This window comes from Schistocerca serialis, chromosome 10 (assembly GCF_023864345.2).
Source record: "Schistocerca serialis cubense isolate TAMUIC-IGC-003099 chromosome 10, iqSchSeri2.2, whole genome shotgun sequence".
In the NCBI taxonomy this organism is placed as follows: domain Eukaryota; kingdom Metazoa; phylum Arthropoda; class Insecta; order Orthoptera; family Acrididae; genus Schistocerca; species Schistocerca serialis.
Window position 1 is genome coordinate 177,986,047 of NC_064647.1, and position 27,847 is coordinate 178,013,893.

Below are 27,847 nucleotides of genomic sequence, written 5' to 3' on the forward strand. Positions count from 1 at the left end.
TACAGCTTCCAGCCACTGCTCTACATAGTCACCATTCCGACTTAGACATGTGTCGTAGCATTGTCCCAACTTTCCAATACCCTCGTCATAGAAGACAGCCGCTTGTACTTGCCGCCAATTCTCTACGCTGATCTATAGCTCGTTGTTTGTGCGAAAATGTTGTCTTCATAACCAGTAGTTAATGTGAGCAGAGATGAAACACAGAGGGAGCCAATTACGGGCTGTAGGGCGGGTGATCAAACATTTACCAGCGAAAACGCTGCAGGAGCGTTTTCATTGCCGCTGCAGATTGCGTCCGAGGATTGTCACCCGTATGACAGTTCTGTAATGTGGGCTACATAACATTAGGCGAAATCTCTCACCAGGACCTCATCCTTGGCGGGAGACACTATTTTCTACGCATCTTCATGTGCTCACCATGCGCTCAGAACTGAAAAGATCGAAGTGATGCAACCGACAGGCATACTGTAGACACTGTCGAACACATATGTGGAAAGCTTTATTAGATTTTCACAGTGCTTTCCATTTCTTGACCGATCGGAACTTACTCTCCGAATATCCCTCGTACAATACATCACATCCCTTAGCTTAGGAGTAGCACTATTCAGAGCCAAAATCTTTCCGGCCTAGAAATTATCGAACGTCATCTTATAGTGAAAAACCTAACGACACTAGAAAGAGTGAAGGCGATTTATATAAACAAAGCAATAAGAGTGTGCTAAGCAACATGATCCAGACTTGTATACCTACTGGCAAGGAAACCCTTCCTCGTTGAAGACCTACGTACAAATCTGATGCTACCCAACAGCAGCGCTTTGGAAAGACTACTTATAACTTGAAGTAAAAAATAGAAGACGTACCTCCAGAATTCTACAGCACAGGCGCCATGATTGACCGAACATGGACAAAGGAAAACTTCGAAATGAGACACGTGACCACCAGAATGGCAGTCTATGGTTTCTAGCATCTTATCTGCAATAACACGTCTTATCATGAACCAAATGCAATGCGTGAGTGTAAACTGTGTCATCAAATATGCAACTGTTATCATATAGAACTCTGTACCAAAAGGACACGGTCAGTAAGTGACTATCCAAATCACAATATGTAAAATTTCTAATTTCGTTTATTATTATCGTTGTGGGCAACGGCCTTGCCACAGTGGATACACCGGTTCTCGTGATATCACCGCAGTTAAGCGTGCTTGGCACTTGGATGGGTGACCATCCAGGCCACCATGCACTGTTGCCATTTTTCGGGATGCAGTCAGCCTCGTGATGCCAATTGAGGAGCTACTCGACTGCATAGTACTTGCTTCGCCAAGAATACCATCATAACGACCGGGAGAGCGGTGTGCTGACCCCATGGCCATCCTATCTGCATCATCCTCGGAGGATGACACGGTGGTCAGATGGGCCCGATGGCCACTTGTGGCCTGTAGACAGAATGGTTTTTTATTATCATTGTGCTTTGAATTTGAAGGGCTATTTGGCTGCAATAACCTTATTATATCGTGGTGGTAGAGGGTATTCGTAGTCAGAGCACTTGAAGGCGTGGCTCAGCAAGCACGCATCATTGGATCCGCAGGGTCCCCGCGCAACCACTGTCGGCGTTCATCAGAAACGTGCGTTTCCATTGCCAACTATGTGTTGCCGGTGAGGGTGGTATTGATCTACGACTCCACAGGTTTTTGATCTAGAGTTAGTCCCAGGTATTTTAGTGGGGCCCAATGGTATATTTGGGGACAGGAAGGTGGGCTATGGGACTGAATACTTTGGTGGTATCGTTTGGGCTGGGGTGGGGGACTGGGGTGCAGACGCCCCCGTGTTGACGGCCGGCCGCGCCGCCTGCCCGCAGATGGTGTCGACGTGCGCGTCGTCGCGGCTGGCGGACCGCGCGGGCCGTCGCACGCTGCTGCTGGTGTCGGCGGCGGGCACTGCCGCCTGCCACGCCGTGCTCACCGCCTTCTTCGCGCTGCACCGCTCGCTCGACCACGACGTGTCGGCGCTCAGCTGGCTGCCGCTGGTGGCGCTCGCGCTCTTCATGGTGCTGTTCGCGGCCGGCTTCGGCCCGCTGCCCTGGCTCATGATCGCCGAGCTGCTGCCCTCTCAGCACAAGCGCTGGGCCGCGGGGGTCAGTACACGGTCCACTACTTTTCACTACAACTCTCTTTCCAACATGTGTCCAACTCGTGGCTCTCATTATCCTGTAACCTAACGATTCTTCTGCGCCAGCCGGTGTGGCCGAGCGGTTCTAGGCACTACAGTCTGGAACCGCGCGACGACTACGGTCGCAGGTTCGAATCCTGTCTCAGGCATGGATGTGTGTGATGTACTTAGGTTTAAGTAGTTATAAGTTCGAGGGGACTTATGACAGAAGTTAAGTCCCACAGTGCTCAGAGCCATTTGAACCATTTTTTTGATTCTTCTGCTTCTTCTTCTCGAATGGGGCAACTAAGCACAACACGCCATTTCCATTTATGTTTCGTTGTTCTTTCCTTTTCTTCCAGTAATCCTTCATCTTCGAAAAGGATAGAAGCTCAAGCAATGAATTAAATTTGTGCTGCAGCTGCGACTCGAGCCTGGGTCTTCTGCCTACGCCAGATGCGGTAACCACTACACCAAAATAACACTATGGGGATCACACCTGCGCAGACAGACCAATGCCCTGTCTAACACAAACTTCACACCTTCAGCCCATTTTCCCCTCTTTGATATTGGAACAGCATCTCAGCTTTGCACATAATGGGGAAATCCTGTCTGTACCTCTGGCATTGACCTGATGAAATTACATTTTCCTGGAGACATACGAGTCTCAACTTTGACAAGGGTGAAAGCTGAAGCAATGAATTAAAATTTGTGCTATGGGCAGGACTTGAACCGAGGTCTCCTACATATTAGGCAGATGTGCAAACCACTACACCACCATAGCACTGTGACAACACTGCCGTGGCACAAATTTCATTGCTTCAACTTGTAACCTCCCAACAGAAAAAATATAACATTCATATTCAGTGTAACCTCCCAGCAGTTTATTTCCGGAACCTCGCTATAAAAGTGTGACTAACCTCTCAATAAAAATGTGGCTAACATATAACATTTCAATAATTAACTGTGAATTTAAATTTGTAAATTTTGGACGTCAGCAGTGCTGCATCATGGTCCTGAAAGATCATTATGAATAAATTGAAAATTCTTACCTCAATGAAGTCGCCATATAACGCGTATATATCTGCTCCTATAAGAAATTTTTCTGGCACAGCCCAGTGCATCCTGGCCACTACATTTGTCATGCATAAAAAGAAACAACTGATTTTTCTTTACGATAATCGGGATGACCATGGATATAACAATAGTACAAAATCAGTTGTTACATATGCGCGCGGCTGCTTTTACCTTATACTATATCGCTCAGGCACGACCAGCCCAACCGCCCGACTGCTAGCTACTACCACTACTACTGCAGCCGATACTGCTCTCTGGTCTGCGATTCTATTCTAGATTACATATCGCAGGCAGCGCGTGAGCAGTCCATCTAAATTACATCTGCTCGAGTGCGCTAGCAATAAATTGCTTAGTCATGGACCTCTTACAAACTTCTATCCTCATCGAAGATAGTCATATGTCTCCAGAAAAATGTAATGCCATCAGATCAATAGATCACCTACGCCTGAAGTACAGGCAGGATGTCCACTTATGTACAAACCTGACGGGCTATTCCAATGTCAGAGAGCCTCGCCAATACTGACACTTCAAGAAGGGGAAAATGGGATGAAGTTGTGAATTGAAGTTGGTGTCAGGGGAGGCATTGGATTAGGGAGGACTGCACGGTGGTGGTAGCAATAGTGTGTGATGTAGTCTGCCTGTAAACAGGTGACCCGTGTTAAAACTCTCGCACAACTTTTAATTCATTGCTTCAGCATCTCTCCTTATCAACCATAATTTTTCCTGCAGACATAATGAGTCTAAACTTTAATTGCATCAGCTCAATCTTTCATCTCTTCCATTTGTTCTTTCTTCCTGTTTTCTGATCACTTTGGGCCATTGTTTTTTACCCTCATATCTTGTAATCCTTCTGTATTCAGTACTTTTTGTCTAAACACTTCTCTTTCAGTTGTTTTATTTTTTTCTGAATTATATTTTACTTCACGGATCCAACTATTTTGTTAATTTTCAATCAGTCTGCCTTTAGCAGTGGAGTAACTCGAGGAAGAGGTGTTTACACCAGTGGTACTCCTGTGTGTTACTTGTTGAAACTATAGCAATGGCACATGCGTCTCGAAAAACCACATTAACAGTTTACGTTCTTTAGTGAGTACACAGGAGCGAAAGCACTCAAAACTGAGCGTTTATTGAGGGATGAGGTGCATATTAATTACACGAAGCTCATTGAAATGCATTTATCAATCGTGCACAGTACTGTTCGTGTCAAGACGGTCGACGACGCAGCATGAGATCCGTGAGGATTCCAGCTTCGATACTCTGATGGTCATATTGGCGACTTGTTAGTAGTGCCTCATATGGGTCTTGGTGTGCGCACGATTCGATTCTTCGCCCTGCCCTTTGAGGTACCTGAATCTCTCATAACTGAGTCACTTCATCCATACAGTAGAGTAATTATTCATACAGCCAAACGTTTGGCAAGTTTTAGCATGTAACCAGTGCTCAACAGTGTTCGTTAGGTGCGAATCGCCTTACAAACCATATGCTCTCCTATTCAAATATATGCGATTGTAGAGCCACTGTCATCTAGATGGCCAGCCCTGGACGTGCTCTGGATGTGGTGGTGAAGGACATCTTCGATTTGAGTGCATGAACAGGAGAGTCGTGCAACTACACAGTGGAGACTGACCAAAGCAGGCGACCCCCCACATCACTACCAGTGAAACACATGTCAGTGCTCAGCGGCGAGCTGATGCCGAGGTCGGAGCATATACTCGAACCAACACTGCATATGACAGAGGGGCCATCAGGCGACAGCGATGCTGGGATGGCTCATACGTCACCCCAGCCACAGACCTTGCACGTGACAGACCACGTGGACGACCACACAACAAAAGGCATGGCAGCTGAAGTGGAAAGCTCCATGGGTACTGTGTCAACGGTGACGCAACAGAAATTACAGGGTTCATCACCACTGGAAGTCGAGATCAGGTTGCATAAACAACACTCGCCGAAGTGTTGCAAGAAGGGCCACCTCTTCTCTGGAGGACCGGTCTCACCTCATCCTGAGACACCTGGCAATATGGACCTCGTGGTGCCGACTGGGCTGAGCAGGATGAAGATATCAATGATGTGACTCCTCCCCTTGGTGGAGAGTAACATCCCTTTTGCACAACTGAAACAATTAATGTCGCTGGAAGACTTGGAACTGGTAACCTTCTGAGGACGTGCAGTGACTCTACCGAGTTTATAGATTTTCGCCAGTTCCGCCTTGTGCAAAGATGATGCGTACTCCAACCCAGCCATACAAAACAGGGACTCTTAACGTTAATACTATTAGATCGCTTGCATGGGACGTGCTGTATGCCTCAGATGTAGACGTACTGATGGTGCAGGAAATCTGTATCACCGCATTCCGTGAAGTACAAGGCTACATCTCCTTCATCGCGCCGGACTCAGACAGCGGCAGTGGAACGGTGATGTTGGTCCAAAAGGGGATCCCAGTTCGCAACCTGGCCTTATACCTTCAGCACAGGGACTGGCGATAACAGTTCATAGGATCCGTGCTGTCAATGTTTACGCCCCATCCGGCTCAGAAAACAGAGGAGCACGTGTGAAATGTTATTTGGAAGAGATCGTACCCTTATTTCCTGGTGGATTCGATCATTTACTGCTGGGTGGAGACTTCAACTGTGTATTAACCCCAAACGATCAAACACCGCATTGCAATACCTCTCCTGAACTACAAGCAATATGCCAGGAAATTGATTTATCCGACAAATGGAACAAAATCCATGGGAATCGCGAGGAATATATGTTTTTTACTAGCTGCTTGGCGAGCCGACTTCGTGGATATATGTTTCTGTTGGCCTACGAGATAAGATCGTCGATGCTGACCGATGGCCCATTACCTTTACCGAACATCTATATTACCTGTGTACCATACCCCTTCCTCAACAAAATGTGGAGAAGCCGCAGCACATTATCGTAAGCGAGTCGAATATATATGGGCGACGTATCAACGCCGCATTCCAGCTTATGCTGCAGTCGTCGTTAGTACGAGGGTTGGAACTTTAATAGTGGCAAATATTTATTTACTGCTCATACAAAATAGATACGTGTTTCAAAGTTTTACTGACCTTCAAAGTAGTCACCAGCATTGTGTATAACTCCTAGTACGAGGGTTGGAACTTTAATAGTGGCAAATATTTATTTACTGCTCATACAAAATAGATACGTGTTTCAAAGTTTTACTGACCTTCAAAGTAGTCACCAGCATTGTGTATAACTCCTAGTACGAGGGTTGGAACTTTAATAGTGGCAAATATTTATTTACTGCTCATACAAAATAGATACGTGTTTCAAAGTTTTACTGACCTTCAAAGTAGTCACCAGCGTTGTGTATAACTCCTAGTACGAGGGTTGGAACTTTAATAGTGGCAAATATTTATTTACTGCTCATACAAAATAGATACGTGTTTCAAAGTTTTACTGACCTTCAGAGTAGTCACCAGCGTTGTGTATAACTCCTAGTACGAGGGTTGGAACTTTAATAGTGGCAAATATTTATTTACTTCTCATACAAAATAGATACGTGTTTCAAAGTTTTACTGACCTTCAAAGTAGTCACCAGCATTGTGTATAACTCCTAGTACGAGGGTTGGAACTTTAATAGTGGCAAATATTTATTTACTGCTCATACAAAATAGATACGTGTTTCAAAGTTTTACTGACCTTCAAAGTAGTCACCAGCATTGTGTATAACTCCTAGTACGAGGGTTGGAACTTTAATAGTGGCAAATATTTATTTACTGCTCATACAAAATAGATACGTGTTTCAAAGTTTTACTGACCTTCAAAGTAGTCACCAGCGTTGTGTATAACTCCTAGTACGAGGGTTGGAACTTTAATAGTGGCAAATATTTATTTACTGCTCATACAAAATAGATACGTGTTTCAAAGTTTTACTGACCTTCAAAGTAGTCACCAGCGTTGTGTATAACTCCTAGTACGAGGGTTGGAACTTTAATAGTGGCAAATATTTATTTACTTCTCATACAAAATAGATACGTGTTTCAAAGTTTTACTGACCTTCAAAGTAGTCACCAGCATTGTGTATAACTCCTAGTACGAGGGTTGGAACTTTAATAGTGGCAAATATTTATTTACTGCTCATACAAAATAGATACGTGTTTCAAAGTTTTACTGACCTTCAAAGTAGTCACCAGCATTGTGTATAACTCCTAGTACGAGGGTTGGAACTTTAATAGTGGCAAATATTTATTTACTGCTCATACAAAATAGATACGTGTTTCAAAGTTTTACTGACCTTCAAAGTAGTCACCAGCATTGTGTATAACTCCTAGTACGAGGGTTGGAACTTTAATAGTGGCAAATATTTATTTACTGCTCATACAAAATAGATACGTGTTTCAAAGTTTTACTGACCTTCAAAGTAGTCACCAGCATTGTGTATAACTCCTAGTACGAGGGTTGGAACTTTAATAGTGGCAAATATTTATTTACTGCTCATACAAAATAGATACGTGTTTCAAAGTTTTACTGACCTTCAAAGTAGTCACCAGCGTTGTGTATAACTCCTAGTACGAGGGTTGGAACTTTAATAGTGGCAAATATTTATTTACTGCTCATACAAAATAGATACGTGTTTCAAAGTTTTACTGACCTTCAAAGTAGTCACCAGCGTTGTGTATAACTCCTAGTACGAGGGTTGGAACTTTAATAGTGGCAAATATTTATTTACTGCTCATACAAAATAGATACGTGTTTCAAAGTTTTACTGACCTTCAAAGTAGTCACCAGCGTTGTGTATAACTCCTAGTACGAGGGTTGGAACTTTAATAGTGGCAAATATTTATTTACTGCTCATACAAAATAGATACGTGTTTCAAAGTTTTACTGACCTTCAAAGTAGTCACCAGCGTTGTGTATAACTCCTAGTACGAGGGTTGGAACTTTAATAGTGGCAAATATTTATTTACTTCTCATACAAAATAGATACGTGTTTCAAAGTTTTACTGACCTTCAAAGTAGTCACCAGCATTGTGTATAACTCCTAGTACGAGGGTTGGAACTTTAATAGTGGCAAATATTTATTTACTGCTCATACAAAATAGATACGTGTTTCAAAGTTTTACTGACCTTCAAAGTAGTCACCAGCATTGTGTATAACTCCTAGTACGAGGGTTGGAACTTTAATAGTGGCAAATATTTATTTACTGCTCATACAAAATAGATACGTGTTTCAAAGTTTTACTGACCTTCAAAGTAGTCACCAGCATTGTGTATAACTCCTAGTACGAGGGTTGGAACTTGAATAGTGGCAAATATTTATTTACTGCTCATACAAAATAGATACGTGTTTCAAAGTTTTACTGACCTTCAAGGTAGTCACCAGCATTGTGTATAACCCGTTGTCAGCGACGTGAAAGTCGTAGGATACTCTTAGAAGTGGGAGTTGTGCACTCTATTGCCCGACGAATTTGTAGCAGTTCTGAAGCGAATGCCGTGAAGTGGTTCCTAGTCTAGAAATCGAGTTGAACTCACGAGGGCTTAAGTCAGGGGAGTGCAGTAGATGGTATAGAAATTAGCAGCCCCATCAGCCAAACAAATCAGTAACAGCTTGCGCTGTATGTTCTTGAGTATTGTCCTGCAAAATGATGGTCAGGTCCTGTAGAAAGTGTCATCACTTCTGCCTCTAAGCTGGTCGTAGGTTCTGTTCCAAAAATGACCAGCTTAGAGACAGAAGTGATGACACTTTCTGCAGGACCAGACCATCATTTTGCAGGACAATGCTCAAGCACGTACAGTACAAGCTGTTACTGATTTGTTCGACTGATGGGGCTGCTAAGTGCTATACCACCTACTGCACTCCCCTGACTTAAGCCACCGTGAGTTCAACTTGATTTCCAAACTGAAGGAAACACTTCACGGCATTCGCTTCAGAACTGCTACAAATTCGTCGGGCAATAGACCGCGCCGCTCGAACTGTCAACACAACTGGCACTGCTAAGAGTATTCTAGGACTTCCACATCGCTAGCATCGGGTTATACACAATGCTGGTGACTACTTTGAAGGTCAGTAAAACTTTCAAACACGTATCTATTTTGTACGAGCTGTAAACAAATAGTTGCCACTCTTAAAGTTCCAACCCTCGTATGTGCTAAACCGATGATATGAAGAGATCTTGTACAATACGATCGGGACAAGACGCGCTGGATAAGGGACACTCTTGATTATTATTATACGTTACTTTGTGAGTTGTCAGTTAAGGATCCGACTATAGAACATAAAGCAGAAGTTCACCGTATCAAATGGCTCTGAGCACTATGGGACTTAACTGCTATGGTCATCAGTCCCCTAGAACTTAGAACTACTTAAACCTAACTAACCTAAGGACATCACACACATTCATGCCCGAGGCAGGATTCGAACCTGCGACCGTAGCGGTCGCGCGGTTCCAGACTGTAGCGCTTAGAACCGCTCGACCACTCCGGCCGGCGTTCACCGTATCAAGGCACGTTTCCTGTCGATCACGCGACATCGACTGGGAGGCATTCTGATCCTGGCAAAGTGTCTAGACAACATCACTGTAGAACGCACCTCGATGCATCATGTGTCGCAAGCACACAAACGTTACTGCCGATCGTTAGTCACAGTTCCCCATGACTCAGGGGTGGTCAACTGATGACACAAGAGGACATTGCTGCTGGATTTTTGAACCATTCCCTCTACTTCTTCGCCGGCACGCCGACGGAGACCGGGTGGAGAGAACATATTGCAGCAATTGCCAACGAGACTGGTTTAGATGGATAAGGCTGCACTAATTGAGCCACTCACAGAAGAGGAAATGATGGGAGCACTCAACAAAGAAGTGGCACATAAATCCCCAGGGTCGGATAGGACAATGTTAGAATTCCGTCAGGAATTCGCGGAAATGTTGATGCCCTAATGGGTGTCGATGTACAGTGAGCAGATGCGGCCTGACATGCGCGTGCCGCCTGATTTTGTGACGTTTTATTTTTCCCATTCCAAAATCGGAGGCAAGTCGCAGTGCGAATCAGCATCGGCCCCTCACCATGCTAAACAATGTCTACAAAATCTTTGCACTACTGCCACCGCCTCGTTTTAAATTGGCGATGTTGAGGGTTCCGAAGTAAGAGTGATTTCAGGTGTGCCGCAGGGGAGTGTCGTAGGACCGTTGCTATTCACAATATATATAAATGACCTTGTGGATAACATCGGAAGTTCGCTGAGGCTTTTTGCGGATGATGCTGTAGTATATCGAGAGGTTGTAACAACGGAAAATTGTACTGAAATACAGTAGGATCTGCAACGACTTGACGCATGGTTCAGGGAATGGCAATTGAATCTTAATGTAGACAAGTGTAATGTGCTGCGAATACATAGAAAGAAAGATCCTTTATCATTTAGGTACAATATAGCAGGTCAGCAACTGGAAGCAGTTAATTACATAAATTATCTGGGAGTAGGCAGATAAATGGAATGACCAAATAAAATTAATCGTCGGTAAAGCAGATGCCACACTGAGATTCATTGGAAGAATCCTAAGGAAATGCAGTCCGAAAACAAAGGAAGTAGGTTACAGTACACTTGTTCGCCCACTGCTTGAATACTGCTCACTGGTGTGGGATCCGTACCAGATAGGGTTGATTGGAGAGATAGAGAAAATCCAACGGAGAGCAGCGCGCTTCGTTACAAGATCATTTAGTAACCGCGAAAGCGTCACGGAGATGATAGATAAACTCCAGTGGAAGACTGTGCAAGAGAGACGCTCGGTGACTCGGTACGGGCTTTTGTTAAAGTTTCGAGAACATACCTTCACATAGTCAAGCAGTATATTGCTCCCTCCTACGTATATCTCTCGAAGAGACCATGAGGATAAAATCGGAGAGATTAGAGCCCACACACAGGCATGCCGACAATCTTTCTTTCCACGAACAATACGAGACTGGAATAGAAGGGAGATCCGATAGAGATACTCAAGGTACCCTCCGCCACACACCTTCAGGTGGCTTGCGGAGTATGGATGTAGATGTAGATGTTACGTCCCCTGATCAGGCACTTGTTTTCTAAATTTCGATACATTTTCCCATTGCTTCGTAATTTCCAGTCTTTCGTACCTTTTCGTGGGCGTAATATTTTCCTAATGATTCACCTTTCTTGCATTTCTAATGTATCTGAGTTATAGTTTTTATGCTAGACATTAGCTTGCATATAGACGTTCTGTCTAACTACTGTTCTGCAATATCTTATTTTGCTTTTTTAGACAGACGTTTGTTATTGTAAAGGTCTTTTCTTATTCCACATGCCCTTCCCATTTTATATATCCTTCCTTCTATAGCAGAGTTTTTCAAATCATTTTCTTGAATTGTCTTCCCAAGATATTTAATTTTTTATATCTACTTCATGTGGCCAATCTCTTCTTTCAGATATTTCAGCGTATTTTTTATGTTTGTTAAAAGATTGTTTTTTTCCTGCAGAAATTCTTAAGCCAGTTGTTGTGATCTTTGTTCTAAAAAATTATTTTGTGTTACAGCCAAAGTCACATTTTCAGAAAGTTTAGCAACGTCATCTGCAAATATGAGACAGGTCATACCAATATTTTTGTTTACTCTTCCCAACCTCATTGATGAAATCTTAGATCCATTCAGTTTTTCATTCGTAATTCTCGTGGTTTCTTCTAGACTGCAGTTAAAAAGAATGTGTTTAAGGCCATCAACTCGCCATACAGGTTTGCTTATGTCGAAAGGCTAAGTTATTTCTCCAACACATTTTGTTTTAGATGCAATGTCTCTAAGTGTTTCATGAATTAGATTTGCTAATTTGACTTTACATCATATGCTCGGATTATTTTATCTACAATTTCTTTGTGTACAGAAACAAAGGTTTTTTTAAAAATCAACAACTATTACTACAGTGTACTTTGAACTCAGTACTCCGTGGCCTATGGTAGACTTCAGGTGCATTATTTACTCAGAACATGATCTGCCCTTCCCTATACCACCTTGATATTCATGTAAATTACTGTCTAGTGTTTTTTATCCTGTTTAGTAGAATCTTGGAAAATATTTTAATGCTACTTGTAGCAAAGAAATTCTTATCTAGTTCTAACGTCTTGTTTATTGCTTTTCTCAGGTAGTGGATGTCTCAAGGCTACATTTCACGCTCCTGGGATATTTTCTCTTCTAGATTAATTTTAACTCTTTTCTTATTTTTCTTGGAGACCATTTCAAAAGTCTTCTTTTCCATCTTAATGGTTTTTAAGATTTTAATTACTTCTTCAATTATTATTGTTATTTTAAAATTTAACTTTTAACATGTTTAGCATCCAAGACAGTTAATTAAAATATAGGCCGTTTCATACACTTATAAGTGGACCATTGGTATAAGCACTACATTTGGCGTTAATAGCGAGTCATCTACCAGCCGTCAAGAGGTAGCGGATTTTGACTACTAACGAAAACGTCCTACTTCCTGGGTTCAAAAACGGCAGCTGCTCACATTCTGAATAAAAATTGTTAGCACTATCGGCCGAAGAGTTCCGAGATAAGAAGTCACCCTCGTTTGTCAACTGCCTTGTTAAACATGGTGGAGGAGGGACACAGATTCGCGACACTCTCTTGCCCTTAAGGTGGGAATCTGGTTATAAAAGGCGGAAGAATCAGCAATGATCAACGGCATCAGTATGGAGAAGGTAGTGGAAACCACTGCATTAAGGAGACATACAGGACATGTGGCATGTAATTGTAAAAAATGCCTGATGAGCTCACTATTGGCAAAAATTCCGAACTAGACCATCTCGAGATAATATCAACAGCAGCAGAAAACGGTAAAACGGAAGTAGGATTCTTCATGAAAAGGAAGGTAGGACAGATACCATATTTCTAGATTCCCTATCTGCAGTAAATACTTCGACTTTGAAATAGCCAACTTAAAACATTATACTACAAGGTACGTTTTAAATGCTTGGCTTGTGATGTATTCCTTGCAGAACATGCTGCTGATCGTCTACATTGCAATGTTATTAAGGCAACTACTTCCCTTTCGAGCAACTTCATTCAACATACTAATCAAAACAAAAAGACACTGTTTGTCAGTGATTTAATGTAACGATCCTTCGGTTTGAATTTAAAAAATGAGACACTTTGCAAGTTAATGACGAGGATTCTTTTTCATTCCTCCAACATTTTAACGAATCCCAAAATGTAAGCACCTACGGCCGTCTGCTGAATTTCATACATCTTGTCACTCAAATCAGTACGTGGTATTAAAATAATTTCATTACAATAAACCTGAATACATTACATGAATTTGGTAAATTCTTCGTATTACAAGTTACTTTGTAATTTTCCATGTCTACATTAGTGTTAGAACTCATTATGAAGATTTTAATTTTCTGTCTTTAACTGACTATTTCTCATTAGTCTAGTTGTCAGTTTTTTACGTGCATTTTGACACTGGTATTGAACTCCAACACCCGCTGACATTTCTGTATCATTTTTTCGAATAGTGGTATTTATTTGTACGTCTGTTTTCGAAATATTGAACTACTCCTTACACAAAACATATAAATTAACATTATTAAACAATGTTCTGTGCGTTATTACTATACCGTAATCTTACTTCATAGAATATGAAAAATAAGATTTTAGATTTCAAATCGGACTGTTAAGCAAATTGTCTGGTAATTATTATTCCCTGACGTAATGTTATACATTTTGTTCACACAAAAAATCAGAGAAAACAATGTTTACGTAACACATCTACAGATATGATTCACTTCATATATAATCACAATGGACAGTTCATTCATTTCAAACACATCAGTTACATCTTATACAGAAGAATTTTTGTGTGTGTAATAGTATGGTGTGTTTGTGCTTGTAGACAATCAAATAACGGGCAGAATGCTATTGTATCATAGCGAGAGATCACAATGATGATATCTGGAGTATGCACTTAACTAAACTAAACTTTGCCTCCACTTCTCTTATGGCTCCAGCCAAACACCTGTCATACAAATCCCACTAACCATCAACAATACCTGCAATTAAATAACTGGAACTTTTCTTCAGACTAATAAGTTCTCCCATATAGTCTGCTCACCCGTATATGGTACATCTACAGTGACGAGTAACCCTTCGCCCAGTGTGCTAAAGTGCACACTGTCGCCTTGACAGACGGGCACTATGTCCTAAACGTACTCCACAGAGAGAGCACACGTGCCCGAATGCCCCGACCACCACCAGGATGCGGCTGTAAATGAGGGACCATGCTCACAATCCTAGAACGGAACAACTCAGCAACATCCTTCGACTATTTATCATCATCATTAGAAAAGAGGAACATTCTACCACAGTTCTTCTCATGGCTCCTAAAGTAAAATCTCTTCCACTCCATTAGCTGGCTGGTACAGCAGCTGCTACAAGTTATTTCAATAGTAAAAGTCTTTATTGAAAAAATATTATGTATTATTCTGTAAATGAGCATTTGTTAAAAAAAACTTGCGGGATAGGCAGACGCAGACGTAGACGCGCTTTCAAATCTGTACAAACGTAGCGACGTTCGTACACAAAGCGGTAGTTTCCTCAAAACACTCCGCCTCTTCCCCAGTTTACGCAATACTCTGTCTCAGTGGATCCTTACGCTACACCTACTCCCAAACCTTTCCCACATCGGTTATATCCCTGTGGAGATCTGAGACAGAAGGTCGGTCTGGTACACCCAGCACATCTTACAACAGTCCCGTCACAGGCTTGTCCTACACTATCAGGGGCAGGACTACGTCTGAAAACAGTCATATATACAGTAACATCTATTGGTGGACATTAATGTAGGGTGTAGCCATTCTTCGCTTTTATGACGATTTAAACTCTGCCCGACGTGGGACTTAGGGAAATCAGGAAAGGTGTGGGTGGGGCCTAATCAGTTACCGTTGGTTGCACAGAAAAGACATACACTTTATTATAAAAAATAACTCTCAACAATCTTTTGAAAGATTTTACTACACTGACGGCCGAAGGACTTACTAAGAAGGAACTCAAATTTTTCTCGGCTGATGGCCACACGCAACTTCAGTATACACAACGGCTGAAGGCCTGAATTACCAATTGTAGAAGGCAGTTACGCATTAACAAATACTAAGATATTTTCATCTTAAACAATCAAAACTGTAACAAACTATTGTAATGGCTGAAGGCCGTATTAAGAAGGAATTGTAAATTATTGCTCGGCTGAAAGCCACAAGCAATTTCAGAATACCCAACGGCTGAAGGCCTGAATTGCTAGTGGAGAAGGCAGTTACACATTAAAACATTAGGGTACATTTTAAACAATTATGACAACTTGCCCAAATAAGACAGAATGATCCACAGACAGTGCTCCCTGGATCCACCTGAGGAAGGCGACTACAGCTGTCTAAGCGGTGAGACAGGCAGCCAAGAGAAATGTTGACCTAAGGATGGCAGCTCAAACTAGGGGCAGCTTAAGCTGCAACCGACCGACTAACCAATACACCTAACATCCGATCACCTGTACAACGATGGAATCTTTTCACGCAAGGGCGAAGAGACAGACAGCACTACGTCTTCAGAAAACACCAACGCCGAAGGGAACTGTAGAACCAAGGTAGACTTCTTCACTCAGACGTTCAGGGTTCGGTGTGCAACTAGGCCGTCGCTCTCGCAGCTAGCCCTCCTCGATCCGGCAGCGGCAGCACGCCGCCAGAGTTGCCGGCTTGCCCACGCACTGCACACACCTACTCGCTGCTGCGCCCCAACTGAACTGATGTCTGAAACTTACTGGCAGATTAAAACTGTGTGTCGGACCGAGACTCGAACTCGGGACCTTTGCCTTTCGCGGGCGAGTGCTCTACCAGCTGAGCTACCCAAGCACGACTCACACCCCGTCCTCACAGCTGTGCCAGTACCTCGTCTCCTGCCTTCCAAACTTAACAGAAGCTTCTTTCAGGAGGGCTAGTTCTGCAAGGTTCGCAGGAGAGCTTCTGTTAAGTTTGGAAGGTAGGAGACGAGGTACTGGCACAAGTAAAGCTGTGAGGACGGGGCGTGAGTCGTGCTTGGGTAGCTCAGATGGTAGAGCACTTGCCCGCGAAAGGCAAAGGTCCCGAGTTCGAGTCTCGGTCCGGCACACAGTTTTAATCTGCCAGGAAGTTTCATATCAGCGCGCACTCCGCTGCAGAGTGAAAATCTCATTCTGTATTGATGTCTGTTCGCAGCTCCCTCCAAATCCAGTACGCAGACAGCATTAAAATAACTGCTCATTCAAAACCACAAAAATGGATCCTGGAAAACAATTCCACCAACCACTCACAATACTAAAACCAGTCACTGTGAAACGACACGGACGAATTACAAGTCGCCACAAAGAGAGAGGAGCCAGAAGCGTTCGGAAGACCAAATGCACGTCGTCCGCTGCGACGACCAACCGAACGACCAACCGACGGTCGTCGCCATTCAAGTCAGGCACGGGAAAGATCCCAGTATAAATCGTCGACTGACAGCTTATTGCCATGAGGCCATTTCGACGGGCGGACACACACACGCGCAGGTGAAAATTGCACTACACGAACATCACAGTCCATTCAAATAAAACCCGTTGAATCCGATCTTTGACGTGGTCGTGCACTCTCGCGACCTCGTGCTTTCGTCGGACAGTGCATGTGTGTGTCCCAGAGGTCGGGCGAGTACTGGCTGTCCGGACCTCACTGTTGCTCCGTCCCAACTCAACTCTCCGGACACACGGCGACCCGGAAATACTAGAGGCCGCTCCAAAGATGGCGCCACAGTACGCGCTATCGATAGCGCTGCTGCTGCCACTCACGGACAGACAAGGCGAGCAAAGGTACTGGTGCCAATGAATACACTAAGAAAACAAGACACCACTATCGCTGTTACAAGATGCCAAGCTATGAACGGCACCAACGTGAGCCGCACACGGTTCACTCTGCTAGAGGCACTTTCAATGTACACTCCTGGAAATTGAAATAAGAACACCGTGAATTCATTGTCCCAGGAAGGGGAAACTTTATTGACACATTCCTGGGGTCAGATACATCACATGATCACACTGACAGAACCACAGGCACATAGACACAGGCAACAGAGCATGCACAATGTCGGCACTAGTACAGTGTATATCCACCTTTCGCAGCAATGCAGGCTGCTATTCTCCCATGGAGACGATCTTAGAGATGCTGGATGTAGTCCTGTGGAACGGCTCGCCATGCCATTTCCACCTGGCGCCTCAGTTGGACCAGCGTTCGTGCTGGACGTGCAGACCGCGTGAGACGACGCTTCATCCAGTCCCAAACATGCTCAATGGGGGACAGATCCGGAGATCTTGCTGGCCAGGGTAGTTGACGTACACCTTCTAGAGCACGTTGGGTGGCACGGGATACATGCGGCCGTGCATTGTCCTGTTGGAACAGCAAGTTCCCTTGCCGGTCTAGGAATGGTAGAACGATGGGTTCGATGACGGTTTGGATGTACCGTGCACTATTCAGTGTCCCCTCGACGATCACCAGTGGTGTACGGCCAGTGTAGGAGATCGCTCCCCACACCATGATGCCGGGTGTTGGCCCTGTGTGCCTCGGTCGTATGCAGTCCTGATTGTGGCGCTCACCTGCACGGCGCCAAACACGCATACGACCATCATTGGCACCAAGGCAGAAGCGACTCTCATTGCTGAAGACGACACGTCTCCATTCGTCTCTCCATTCACGCCTGTCGCGACACCACTGGAGGCGGGCTGCACGATGTTGTGGCGTGAGCGGAAGACGGCCTAACGGTGTGCGGGGCCGTAGCCCAGCTTCATGGAGACGGTTGCGAATGGTCCTCGCCGATACCCCAGGAGCAACAGTGTCCCTAATTTGCTGGGAAGTGGCGGTGCGGTCCCCTACGGCACTGCGTAGGATCCTACGGTCTTGGCGTGCATCCGTGCGTCGCTGCGGTCCGGTCCCAGGTCGACGGGCACGTGCACCTTCCGCCGATCACTGGCGACAACATCGATGTGCTGTGGAGACCTCACGCCCCACGAGCAATTCGGCGGTACGTCCACCCGGCCTCCCGCATGCCCACTATACGCCCTCGCTCAAAGTCCGTCAACTGCACATACGGTTCACGTCCACGCTGTCGCGGCATGCTACCAGTGTTAAAGACTGCGATGGAGCTCCGTATGCCACGGCAAACTGGCTGACACTGACGGCGGCGGTGCACAAATGCTGCGCAGCTAGCGCCATTCGACGGCCAACACCGCGGTTCCTGGTGTGTCCGCTGTGCCGTGCGTGTGATCATTGCTTGTACAGCCCTCTCGCAGTGTCCGGAGCAAGTATGGTGGGTCTGACACACCGGTGTCAATGTGTTCTTTTTTCCATTTCCAGGAGTGTAGTTTCTGAATGTCTGTGGCGGAATAACAGGCCATTCTTCCTGAATACCCGAAACGTTAGTGATGCTGGAGAAGGGATGTAGAACGAAGTCCGCGTTCTAACTCATCACAAATTTATTCGTTGTGTTCAAGTCGGGCCTATGGGTAGGCCAGTCCATCTTAGGGATGTTATTGTCCACAAACCATTGCCTCACATATGCTGCTCTATGGCAGAGTGTTTTGTCATGTTGATACAAAGAATCATAGTCTCTGAACGGTTCTTCTACTTCGTACAGTACGCATTGCTGTAAGATGTGTTTATATCCTTATTCATTTAGCGTTTTGTTAAGGGGGGTAGGACGTCAAACGGGCCGACTTGGGGCAGGAGAGGCGCCACAGGGCGTCTTAATTTCCACTGCCTGTAATTTTACAAATAAATTCATAAAACTTTGTCAGGATGACCAGAAGGGATTCAGAATTCGCACTCATAGCAGTGGAAGTTCAGACACATAACAAAATAGTTTTCTTTACATATGAAATTTCATGATTTTTTCACATACTATTGGCTGCATTTGTTGCTATAGGTACACTTTTCTTAATATGTAAGAGAGATTATTCGATGAATTTTGTACAGCATACAAACCATACTTACAGGTGTGTGAAACTAGAATTTATTTAATTTATGAAAAAATGAATGAACTGTTAGATTTTAAACTTCATGTTTGGAAAAAAAGCCAAATTTTATAGTCAATTATCTTAATTTTTACCACACTTTGTAAGAGATTTGGAAAATTCTAGAGTTTTGCATTAAGAAGTTTTTGTTAAATAAGCATACCAAGTTTGAAAGTAATAGGATATTTTAGAATGTTACATGTAACTAAGGACAGAAATTTGTGTTTTCCGGAAAATGGCCGTTAAAGTTTGTGCTTGCATTTAGCATTCTTTTAGAACTGTCCAGCACCATAACCAGGTTCTTTTTCATTTTCTAAATCTGTTTCCTTCATTTAACATTCATATGATGCACTCTTCTTCATTTTATCACATCCGAAAATGATTTATCTGCTTTCACTACACGCTCTCTATCTATTGCATACAAAGCTTTGATGCAGTTCACTCCGGGCTTAATTCCCATTTTCTCTACAACATATTGTCTGCTTTGCACACCATCATTAGAACATGAAACTACATCACAAACACCAATAGCAAGTGCATTTCTTCCCACAAAAATGGTTTTTCGCAATCTTTCCCATACACATTGGTTAAAACTTTTATTTGGGTTTTGATCACCACGCCGGCCGCGGTGGTCGAGCGGCTCTAGGCGCTGCAGTCCGGAACCGTGCTGCTGCTACGGTCGCAGGTTCGAGGTCATCAGTCCCCTAGAACTTAGAACTACTTAAACCTAACTAACCTAAGGACATCACACGCATCCATGCCCGAGGCAGGATTCGAACCTGCGACCGTAGCAGTCGTTCGGTTCCGGACTGAAGCGCCTAGAAGCGCTCGGCCACCGCGGCCGGCCCAACACATATCGCTGCAGAGATTCCTACTGGTGCTGTCTACAACGTCATGTACAAAATAAACAGCAAGGCCCCAACACACTTCCCTGTAGAACACCTGAAGTTACTTCTATATCTGTCGAAGACTCTCCATGCAAGATAACATTCTACCGAGAAATCTTCAGTCAGGTCACGTATTTCCCTTGATATCCTATACTGTCGTACTTTTGATAATAAGCACAGGAGTCGTTCTGAGTCTAATGCTTTCCGGAGATCGAGATATAGTGGATGCACGGCTTTCAGGGTGTCATGTGAGGGTAGTGCGAGTTGCGTTCCACATGATCGATGTTTTCGGAATCCATGCTGGTTGCCGTGGAGCAGTTCATTCTGTTCGAGATACCTTATCATGTTGGAGGTCGGAACATGTTCCAAGATCCTGTAACAAACGGTTGTCAAGGATATCGGACGCTAGTCTGGTGGATGACTTCAGCTACCATTCTTGTAGACCGCTAGGAGATCTTAGCACAAAAAATTCCAGTAATTGACTTTTTAGGGTTTCGTACTTCAATTGGTAAAAAACTCTTTTTTCTCAGCAATTGGTAGACGTATCAAGTTGAAATTTATCTCACTAAGGTCTATGTCCCTTGAACCTCTAAGTCACTGCAGTCAAAAGATACGGCCCATTGCGTCACATATTTCGACACCTACTAACTCACTCGTCAAAATCTATAGGGTATTTCCCTTTGGCCTATAAACATGAAACTTGCTAAGAAGGAAGTTTTTACAGCAGAAGCAAAGAAAAAGATAAAAAAAAATTGTTTACTGGCAGCTGTACCACTGGAAAAAACTATTCTTTTGACATTTGTTATCCTACTTCAACTTGAAATTAAAACTACGGTAATGATGGAAGCCGAAGAAATGAATTAAAATTTGTGCCACGGCCGCGACTTGAACCCAGGCCTCCTTTCTTGGGAGTCAAGACTGCTAACCACTTTTCTTATTTTTTTATTATTCCACAAAAACAGTAACAAAAGATGGTTAGCTTACAGTGAAATGACATAAATAAGGTGGCAGATCATTGGTGTCATAAATTACAGCATTCAAAGAACGCAGTATTTAGCAGTAGCTCACATTTAGCGCCTCCACTATCACCTTCAAGTGGTGGCAGTTCAGCACGCACATTCTCTTCTTCTGCTGCCTGAGGTTCATCATCATCATTTCCCAGACCCAAATTACTCATTCAGTAAATCCTTGATGTGTGTTCCTTCCAGGGTAAATTACCTGGACAGACGAGCAGTCTCGAACAGCGACATCGCAAAAACCTTCACTGCCTTGTTATTTTTGTCAGTTCCAGCCTTCTAAATGCATCCTTAAGGGCGTTCAAGATCTTCCTTTATATCACACACCAGATGTTTGCCGTCATATTCTTGTATTCTGCTGTACTACTGATTTATTTTTCATGTGTGACTTGCAAGTGAGGTTAGGGTTGGGAACGTGACACAACCCATCCCCTCTCCCCAAGGAATCCAGTTCCTAACCTATACCCGTTCTGTTGAAAACAATTCGGGGCACGATACCTAGCGTTGCTGTACAGAATACGTAAGCCAAATCCCTCCGGAAAACAAACTTCAATTAGTATCCAGAATGAGATTTTCACTCTGCAGCGGAGTGTGCGCTTATATGAAACTTCCTGGCAGATTAAAACTGTGTGCCGGACCGAGACTCGAACTCGGGACCTTTGCCTTTCGCGGGCAAGTGCTCTACCAGGAGAGCTTCTGTTAAGTTTGGAAGGTAAGAGACGAGGTACTGACAAAGTGGAGCTGTGAGGACGGGACGTGAGTCGTGCTTGGGTAGCTCAGTTGGTAGAGCACTTGCCCGCAAAAGGCAAAGGTCCCATGTTCTAGTCTCAGTCCGGCACACAGTTTTAATTCAATTAGTATCTTGAGCTATACTACAAAGAAGGAGACTCAGGTCCCGACCGTGGCACAGAAGTTTTAATACACCTCTTCGGCTTCCATCATTACCGTAGATGAAGATGAGATTTAAATGTCTTGGGAAAAATTTCATTATAAGATCCATGAAATTAAAGCATTCTCAAAAATTTTTGAACCCCTGGGACCGATGTTTTGCCGCTATCAATACAGATAACAGGCAAAAATGGTCAAGGTTCTCGATTCTCAGAATGGTTGGATATGTCCTACTCGCACCTAGCCACATTTTTTTTTTTTTACTGAATCTGAGTGCGGAGGTGAGTTCTTACGCGTGGTGTGCCGTGACAGGTGGCGGGCCTGCTGAACTGGGTGATGATGTTCACGGTGACGCGCTCCTTCGGGCTGATGCTGTCGCGCGTGGGCGCCGCCGCCTGCTTCGGCGGCTTCCTGGCGTCGTCGCTCACCGCCGCCGCCTTCGTCTTCTTCCTGGTGCCCGAGACGGCGGGCAAGACCCTGCAGGAGATCCAGGCGGACCTGCGCGCGGGCCGCCCCCGCGGCTCCGCCCCCGCTCCGTCCGCCCCCGAGGAGCTGCCGCTGCCGCAGCTGGTCGCCGGCTCCACCTCCGGGGCCTCCAAGGCGGTGGCCGCCGACTTCTTCCCCGCGGGCAGCTTCCGCTTCCTGTCCCCCGGCGAGATCCACATCTGACGCTCTGCAGACGCACACCCCACTACAAATGCGCAGCACGTCTCAGCTGTCGTGACCGTGTGATATTCTCGACACCCGCCATACAAATGTGTAGCCACTGTAGGCCGTCAACAATCAAACAAAACTGCTTCTAACACGATAACGGTACCTATATTTGGATTAAAATAATTTTGTAATTGAAATTTCTGTGAGTCGAGTGGTAGGCGCCAGGTGTCAACCAATCGCAGCTGTTCCTCGCCCTCTACGTGTCACTGTGTTGCCTTTCTGCAAGCACGAGCAGCGCTGCCTCGCGGGCTGACACAAGCAGTGACAGCTTGATGCCTTGGGCGTGTCAATCACAACGTTATTTGCTGCATCAAATAGGAGTCAAAATTCGAGCTTTCGAAAATTATCATCATGTATTTCGTCACATGAGTGACTGCAGGGTGGGAAGAGGGAGTCGTGGAGTCTGGTCGTCATCCAATCACAGCTGTCTCTCGGGCACCACATGATTGCTGTGTTGCCTATTCTGCAGGCGTTGGCAGGCAACGCAAGCACCGAGAGTAGAGTGTCATTCCATGAGCATGTGTCATGTTGCATGTGACCTGGCAACTCTGTTCTGCAACACAGACACCTGCCAGCCGCACAGTTATTGACCATGTTCATTCGGTGTTGAAACTCGAGCTCCCGAAGATTGATACCATCTTCTTTCTCAGGAGATGCCTATCTGCCAGGAGCGAAGTCTGCTTTCCTTTATAGTGCCGTTCGAACTTATCACTGGTCAGGCAATTCCAACTTCTATCGAAGTCTAACAAAGGCAGTCGACAAGAACAAAACCTTTCATGAGAGGGAAATCTGAACTGCTGACACATACATGTGTCATTTATATAGAAAATATCTCATGGAATATTACATACATGAGGTGTTATCCAGAAGTTTCCGAAATACAGTAATCTGAAATATTTTGTATCACATGCTGCTTATTTTCCACCATCGCCCACAGAAGGCAATACACCGGCACCAACTTTTCTGCCACACGTCCAGGTGGTCTTTCTTCATTAGGCTGTTTGGTACCCTTTGCGATTCCGCGTAAATCTCCTCCACTGTATCAGAGTCCACAGCTCGTGGTCTTGCGGTCGCGTTCTCGCTCCCCGAGCCCGGGTTCCCGGGTTCGATTCCCGGCGGGGTCAGGGATTTTCACCTGCCTCGAGATGACCGGGTGTTTGTGTTGTCGTCATCATTCATCATCATTCATGAAAGTGGCGAAAGTAAACAGAGCAAAGGTTGGTAATTTGTACAGGTGCTGATAACCACGTAGTTGAGTGCCCCACAAAAAAAAAAAAAAAACTACTGTATCAGTCCTTAGACTCTCTTCATTTCCATTCTGGTGGGTACAGCGCTTGAGGAAGAAATTTCGTCTTGTTTGGAGCAAAAGATTCCAGAACGATGTAGGCCGCCTGAGGTGGTACGTTATCACGGCGGAGAACTCAGTCGTTCATAGGGCACTTCTGCTGACTTATCTCGTTATACCCTCCCTCAGACTTACGAACATCACTATAGAACTCCTTATTGACAGTCAGGGCATGCGGGACAAACTCGTTATGAACAATGCCGTGAATGTATTTTTAAAATAATTGACCCACAAGTACTTATTGTTACTCTTGCCTTGTCCTCCCACTGGAGCGAATGCTGCTTAGTTTCACGATCATGGACATAAACCCAACTTCCGACGCTTTGAAAACCATCAAAAGAAACTTTGGGTCATCCTGCATGAATTACATGACTTTCTTGAGGACTTCAACGCAGTTTTGGTTTTTGTCGTCTTGAAGCGTTAGTGTCTCAAACTAGTGTCAGTTCATCAGCCACAATGCGTTAACATTTACTATCACTTATCCGCAAGGTGCTGCAGCGGTCTTGAACGGTCTAGCGAAAACTGTTGCATAAACGCACCAGATGTTGAAGCAAGATTTTGGAAGTAAAGCCTGATGTCATACACATAGTTACGGCTGGTAAAAGCGCTGAGATAATGTTTAGAAAATGATTTATATGATTCAGCATGTTTAAAACAAAGCTTTAGACATGCTGCTGTTTCAGATTAAACATCGAAGAATCACAGACTCACAGGTACACGTTAATGGAAATACGCTCATCCACAACTAATCGAACTACGCGACTCACAGCCATTTGCCTCACTAATTCAACAAGGATTTGTGGGGATACACCTAACAGTATTTCTTTGCACTCTTGATCGTCTAGGTGCAGAGTTCAAATTTCGGAAACTTTTAGATACCACTTCATAGATGTTTCTGAGCACACTGTGAAGGAGGTACAGTCTTGAATTCACTCTGTCTTCCACATCACATCCTGCGTTTGGTGGAACAGAAATCTGAGTTGCAAAAAAGACTTCCAGTGTTGGATCAAGTAACTTTTATTGCCTTCTTTTTTTTAAGTCAAGACTCTACAAGAGAGTCATCTGTGGCTGAACTGTTCTTTATCTCATAACTGAAGAGTCAGTTAAACTTTCAAGTATAGAAACAAATGTGGAAAAACTATTACATGAGATTGTATGTGAGTTAAAACCACGTCTGTGAAAAGTGTCGTGACCAAAATGTGTGACTAATAAAATGAGAACAATGCTGAAGTACATTCCACAGACAGATTGGAGACATTTCAGAATAATTGTAATGGACCAAGTGTGTTGTATTGTGGTTCTATTGTTATGTGAGAATTAAGTGCTCTATCAAGAATGTAAGAGACATTTCTGTATTTCCTTGCCCAAATACTGTTTTATGAAGACTAAAATGTGATTTCAAGATTTTTTAATAATCTTATCACAATAATGATTTAGTGCAAAATGTTGCCCACAATAAATATGGGAGGTAATACAGTTTTCCCGAAACAAGCTTTACCATTTTGAAAGAAATTCAGTACTTGATGTAAGTATTGTTCTGTTTGTGAATGTTTTATATAAGTGGGACAAGGACAAGCATATATCCATATTAGTTGTTCATGTGCTATATTACTCTGAATGACCTTAACACTACAGGTACTAGTACTTCAAAAAATAACATTATATCTATTGTTCAGTAAATTTATATTGGAGTACGCAGTTCATTTTTGTTACTGAATTTGTGATACATTAAAGACATATCATCAGTTTTAATTACCTCAAAAAATACGTTTCTCGCCATTTACATTATAAATCTACCCGAAAATGCTGTTCTGCTGCCGAAATTCACATCCTATTTCATATCAACACAGTCTTTTTTTATATACATTGCTGGACTTCAGTTAAGCTTTGTTGTCATTGTCTACATACAAATCTAACAGACAACCATTGGTCAAGCTAAACAGGCGGAGTATCTGGACTCAAAAAACAGAGGGAGAGGGAGGCACGTGAGTGGATAAAAGGTAGTGAGAGAGTGTGTATGTACAGAAGAGAAAGAGGTGGGGGTCGCATAAGAGTGGAATCTGTAGTTCCACTATGAGGATGCTAATCAGGTTTGTTTTAAATACACGCTGTAATAGACGTTACCTTTGAGACTGGACGAAGTGAACCGATGTTAGTCAAGAATGCCTTTGAGATGACGAAGACGCCATTATCAATTGCTAACTGAGTTTGAACGAGGTCGTGTAATTTGGCTACGAGGTGCTCGATGTGCCTTCTGGGGTGCTCCAGAAAGACTTGGCAGGAATGTAGCCACTGTACATTCGCGGGCAAGTGCTCTACCGACTGAGCTACCCAAGCACGACTCACGCCCCATCCTCACAACTTTACTTCTGCCAGTACCTCGTCTCCAGCCTTCCAAACTTTACAGAAACTCTCCTGCGAACCTTGCAGAACTAGCACTCCTGAAAGAAAGGATATTGCGGAGACATGGCTTAGCCACAGCCTGGGGGATGTTTCCAGAATGAGATTTTCACTCTGCAGCGGAGTGTGCGCTGATATGAAACTTCCAGGCAGCTCAGTTGGTAGAGCACTTGCCCGCGAAAGGCAAAGGTCCCGTGTTGGAGTCTCGGTCCGGCACACAGTTTTAATCTGCCAGGAGGGTCCATCCTTTTGTTTGGAGTCGTGGGGACCACGGCCGTTCGCTATTTTAAGAAAATGAAAAGCCTGCAGCCGTCCTTATGATTTTATTTATTGTGTAGCTACCAGTTTCTGGGCTTCAGTGCGCCATCTTCAGGTCTCAGTTGATGCTGAATGGGTTACAACGAACCACATATATGCAGCATCAGTGGCCAACGTAACTGGTTTATGCAGACCATCTGTGACCGTGATGTCAGTACACCAACCATCAACTGACTGCTACACAATAAATAAGATCACAAGGACGGCAGTAAGCGTTTCATTTTCTTACTCTCGTGGTTATCCCACGCACTCTGTCTGTAAATGTGTACGTCAATCTGGTGATTCGACCTGTTGTACTGCCACTCAAGAGCAACATTCTAGAGGGTGTTTTCCAACAGGATAACACCCGCCCACTTACCGTTGTTTCAACCGAACAGGCTTTACAGAGTGTCGATATGTTGCCTTGGTTTGCTCGAACATCATATCTGTCACCAATCGAGCACATATGCGACTTGATCGATGACAATTCCAGCGTCATCCATATCCGGCATTAACCAGTCCTGTATTGACCGTCCAATCATTTTTTTTTTTTTTGAGTCATCTGTCTTATCACTGGTTTTATGTCATCCGCCACGAATTCCTCTCCTGTGCTCCTGTGCTAACCTCTTCATCTCAGAGTAGCACTTGCAACCTACGTCCTCAGTTATTTGCTGGATGTATTTTGGAAATTTGTGGTAAGTTCCTAAGGGACCAAACTGCTAAGGTCATCGGATCCTAGGCTTACACACTACTTAATCTAACTTAAACTAACTTACGCTAAGGACAACACACACACCCATGCCCGATGGAGGACTCAAACCTCTGACGGGGGCAGCCGCGCGACCTGTGGCAAGGCGCCTAATACCGCACGGCTACCCTGCGCCGCTGGATGTATTACAATCTCTGTCTTCCTCTACAGCTTTTGCACTCTACAGCTCCCTCTAGTAACGCGTAAGTCATTCCTTTATGTCTTAACATATGTCCTGTCACCTTGTCCCTTCTCGTCGTCAGCGTTTTCCACATATTCCTTTCCTCTCCCA

General features: G+C 44.2%; 1 protein-coding gene across 1 annotated transcript in view; it reads left to right on the forward strand.

Annotated features, from left to right (window-relative positions):
- LOC126424645 (facilitated trehalose transporter Tret1-2 homolog) overlaps window positions 1-22,720 on the forward strand; it is a 74,485-nt gene extending 51,765 nt beyond the window's left edge. The window contains exons 7-9 of the mRNA XM_050087377.1: window positions 1,858-2,133; window positions 22,364-22,576; window positions 22,619-22,720. Of these exons, the coding sequence (XP_049943334.1) occupies window positions 1,858-2,133; window positions 22,364-22,576; window positions 22,619-22,720 (591 nt within the window). The remainder of the gene's footprint in view (window positions 1-1,857; window positions 2,134-22,363; window positions 22,577-22,618) is intronic.
- Window positions 22,721-27,847: the final 5,127 nt, after the last annotated feature.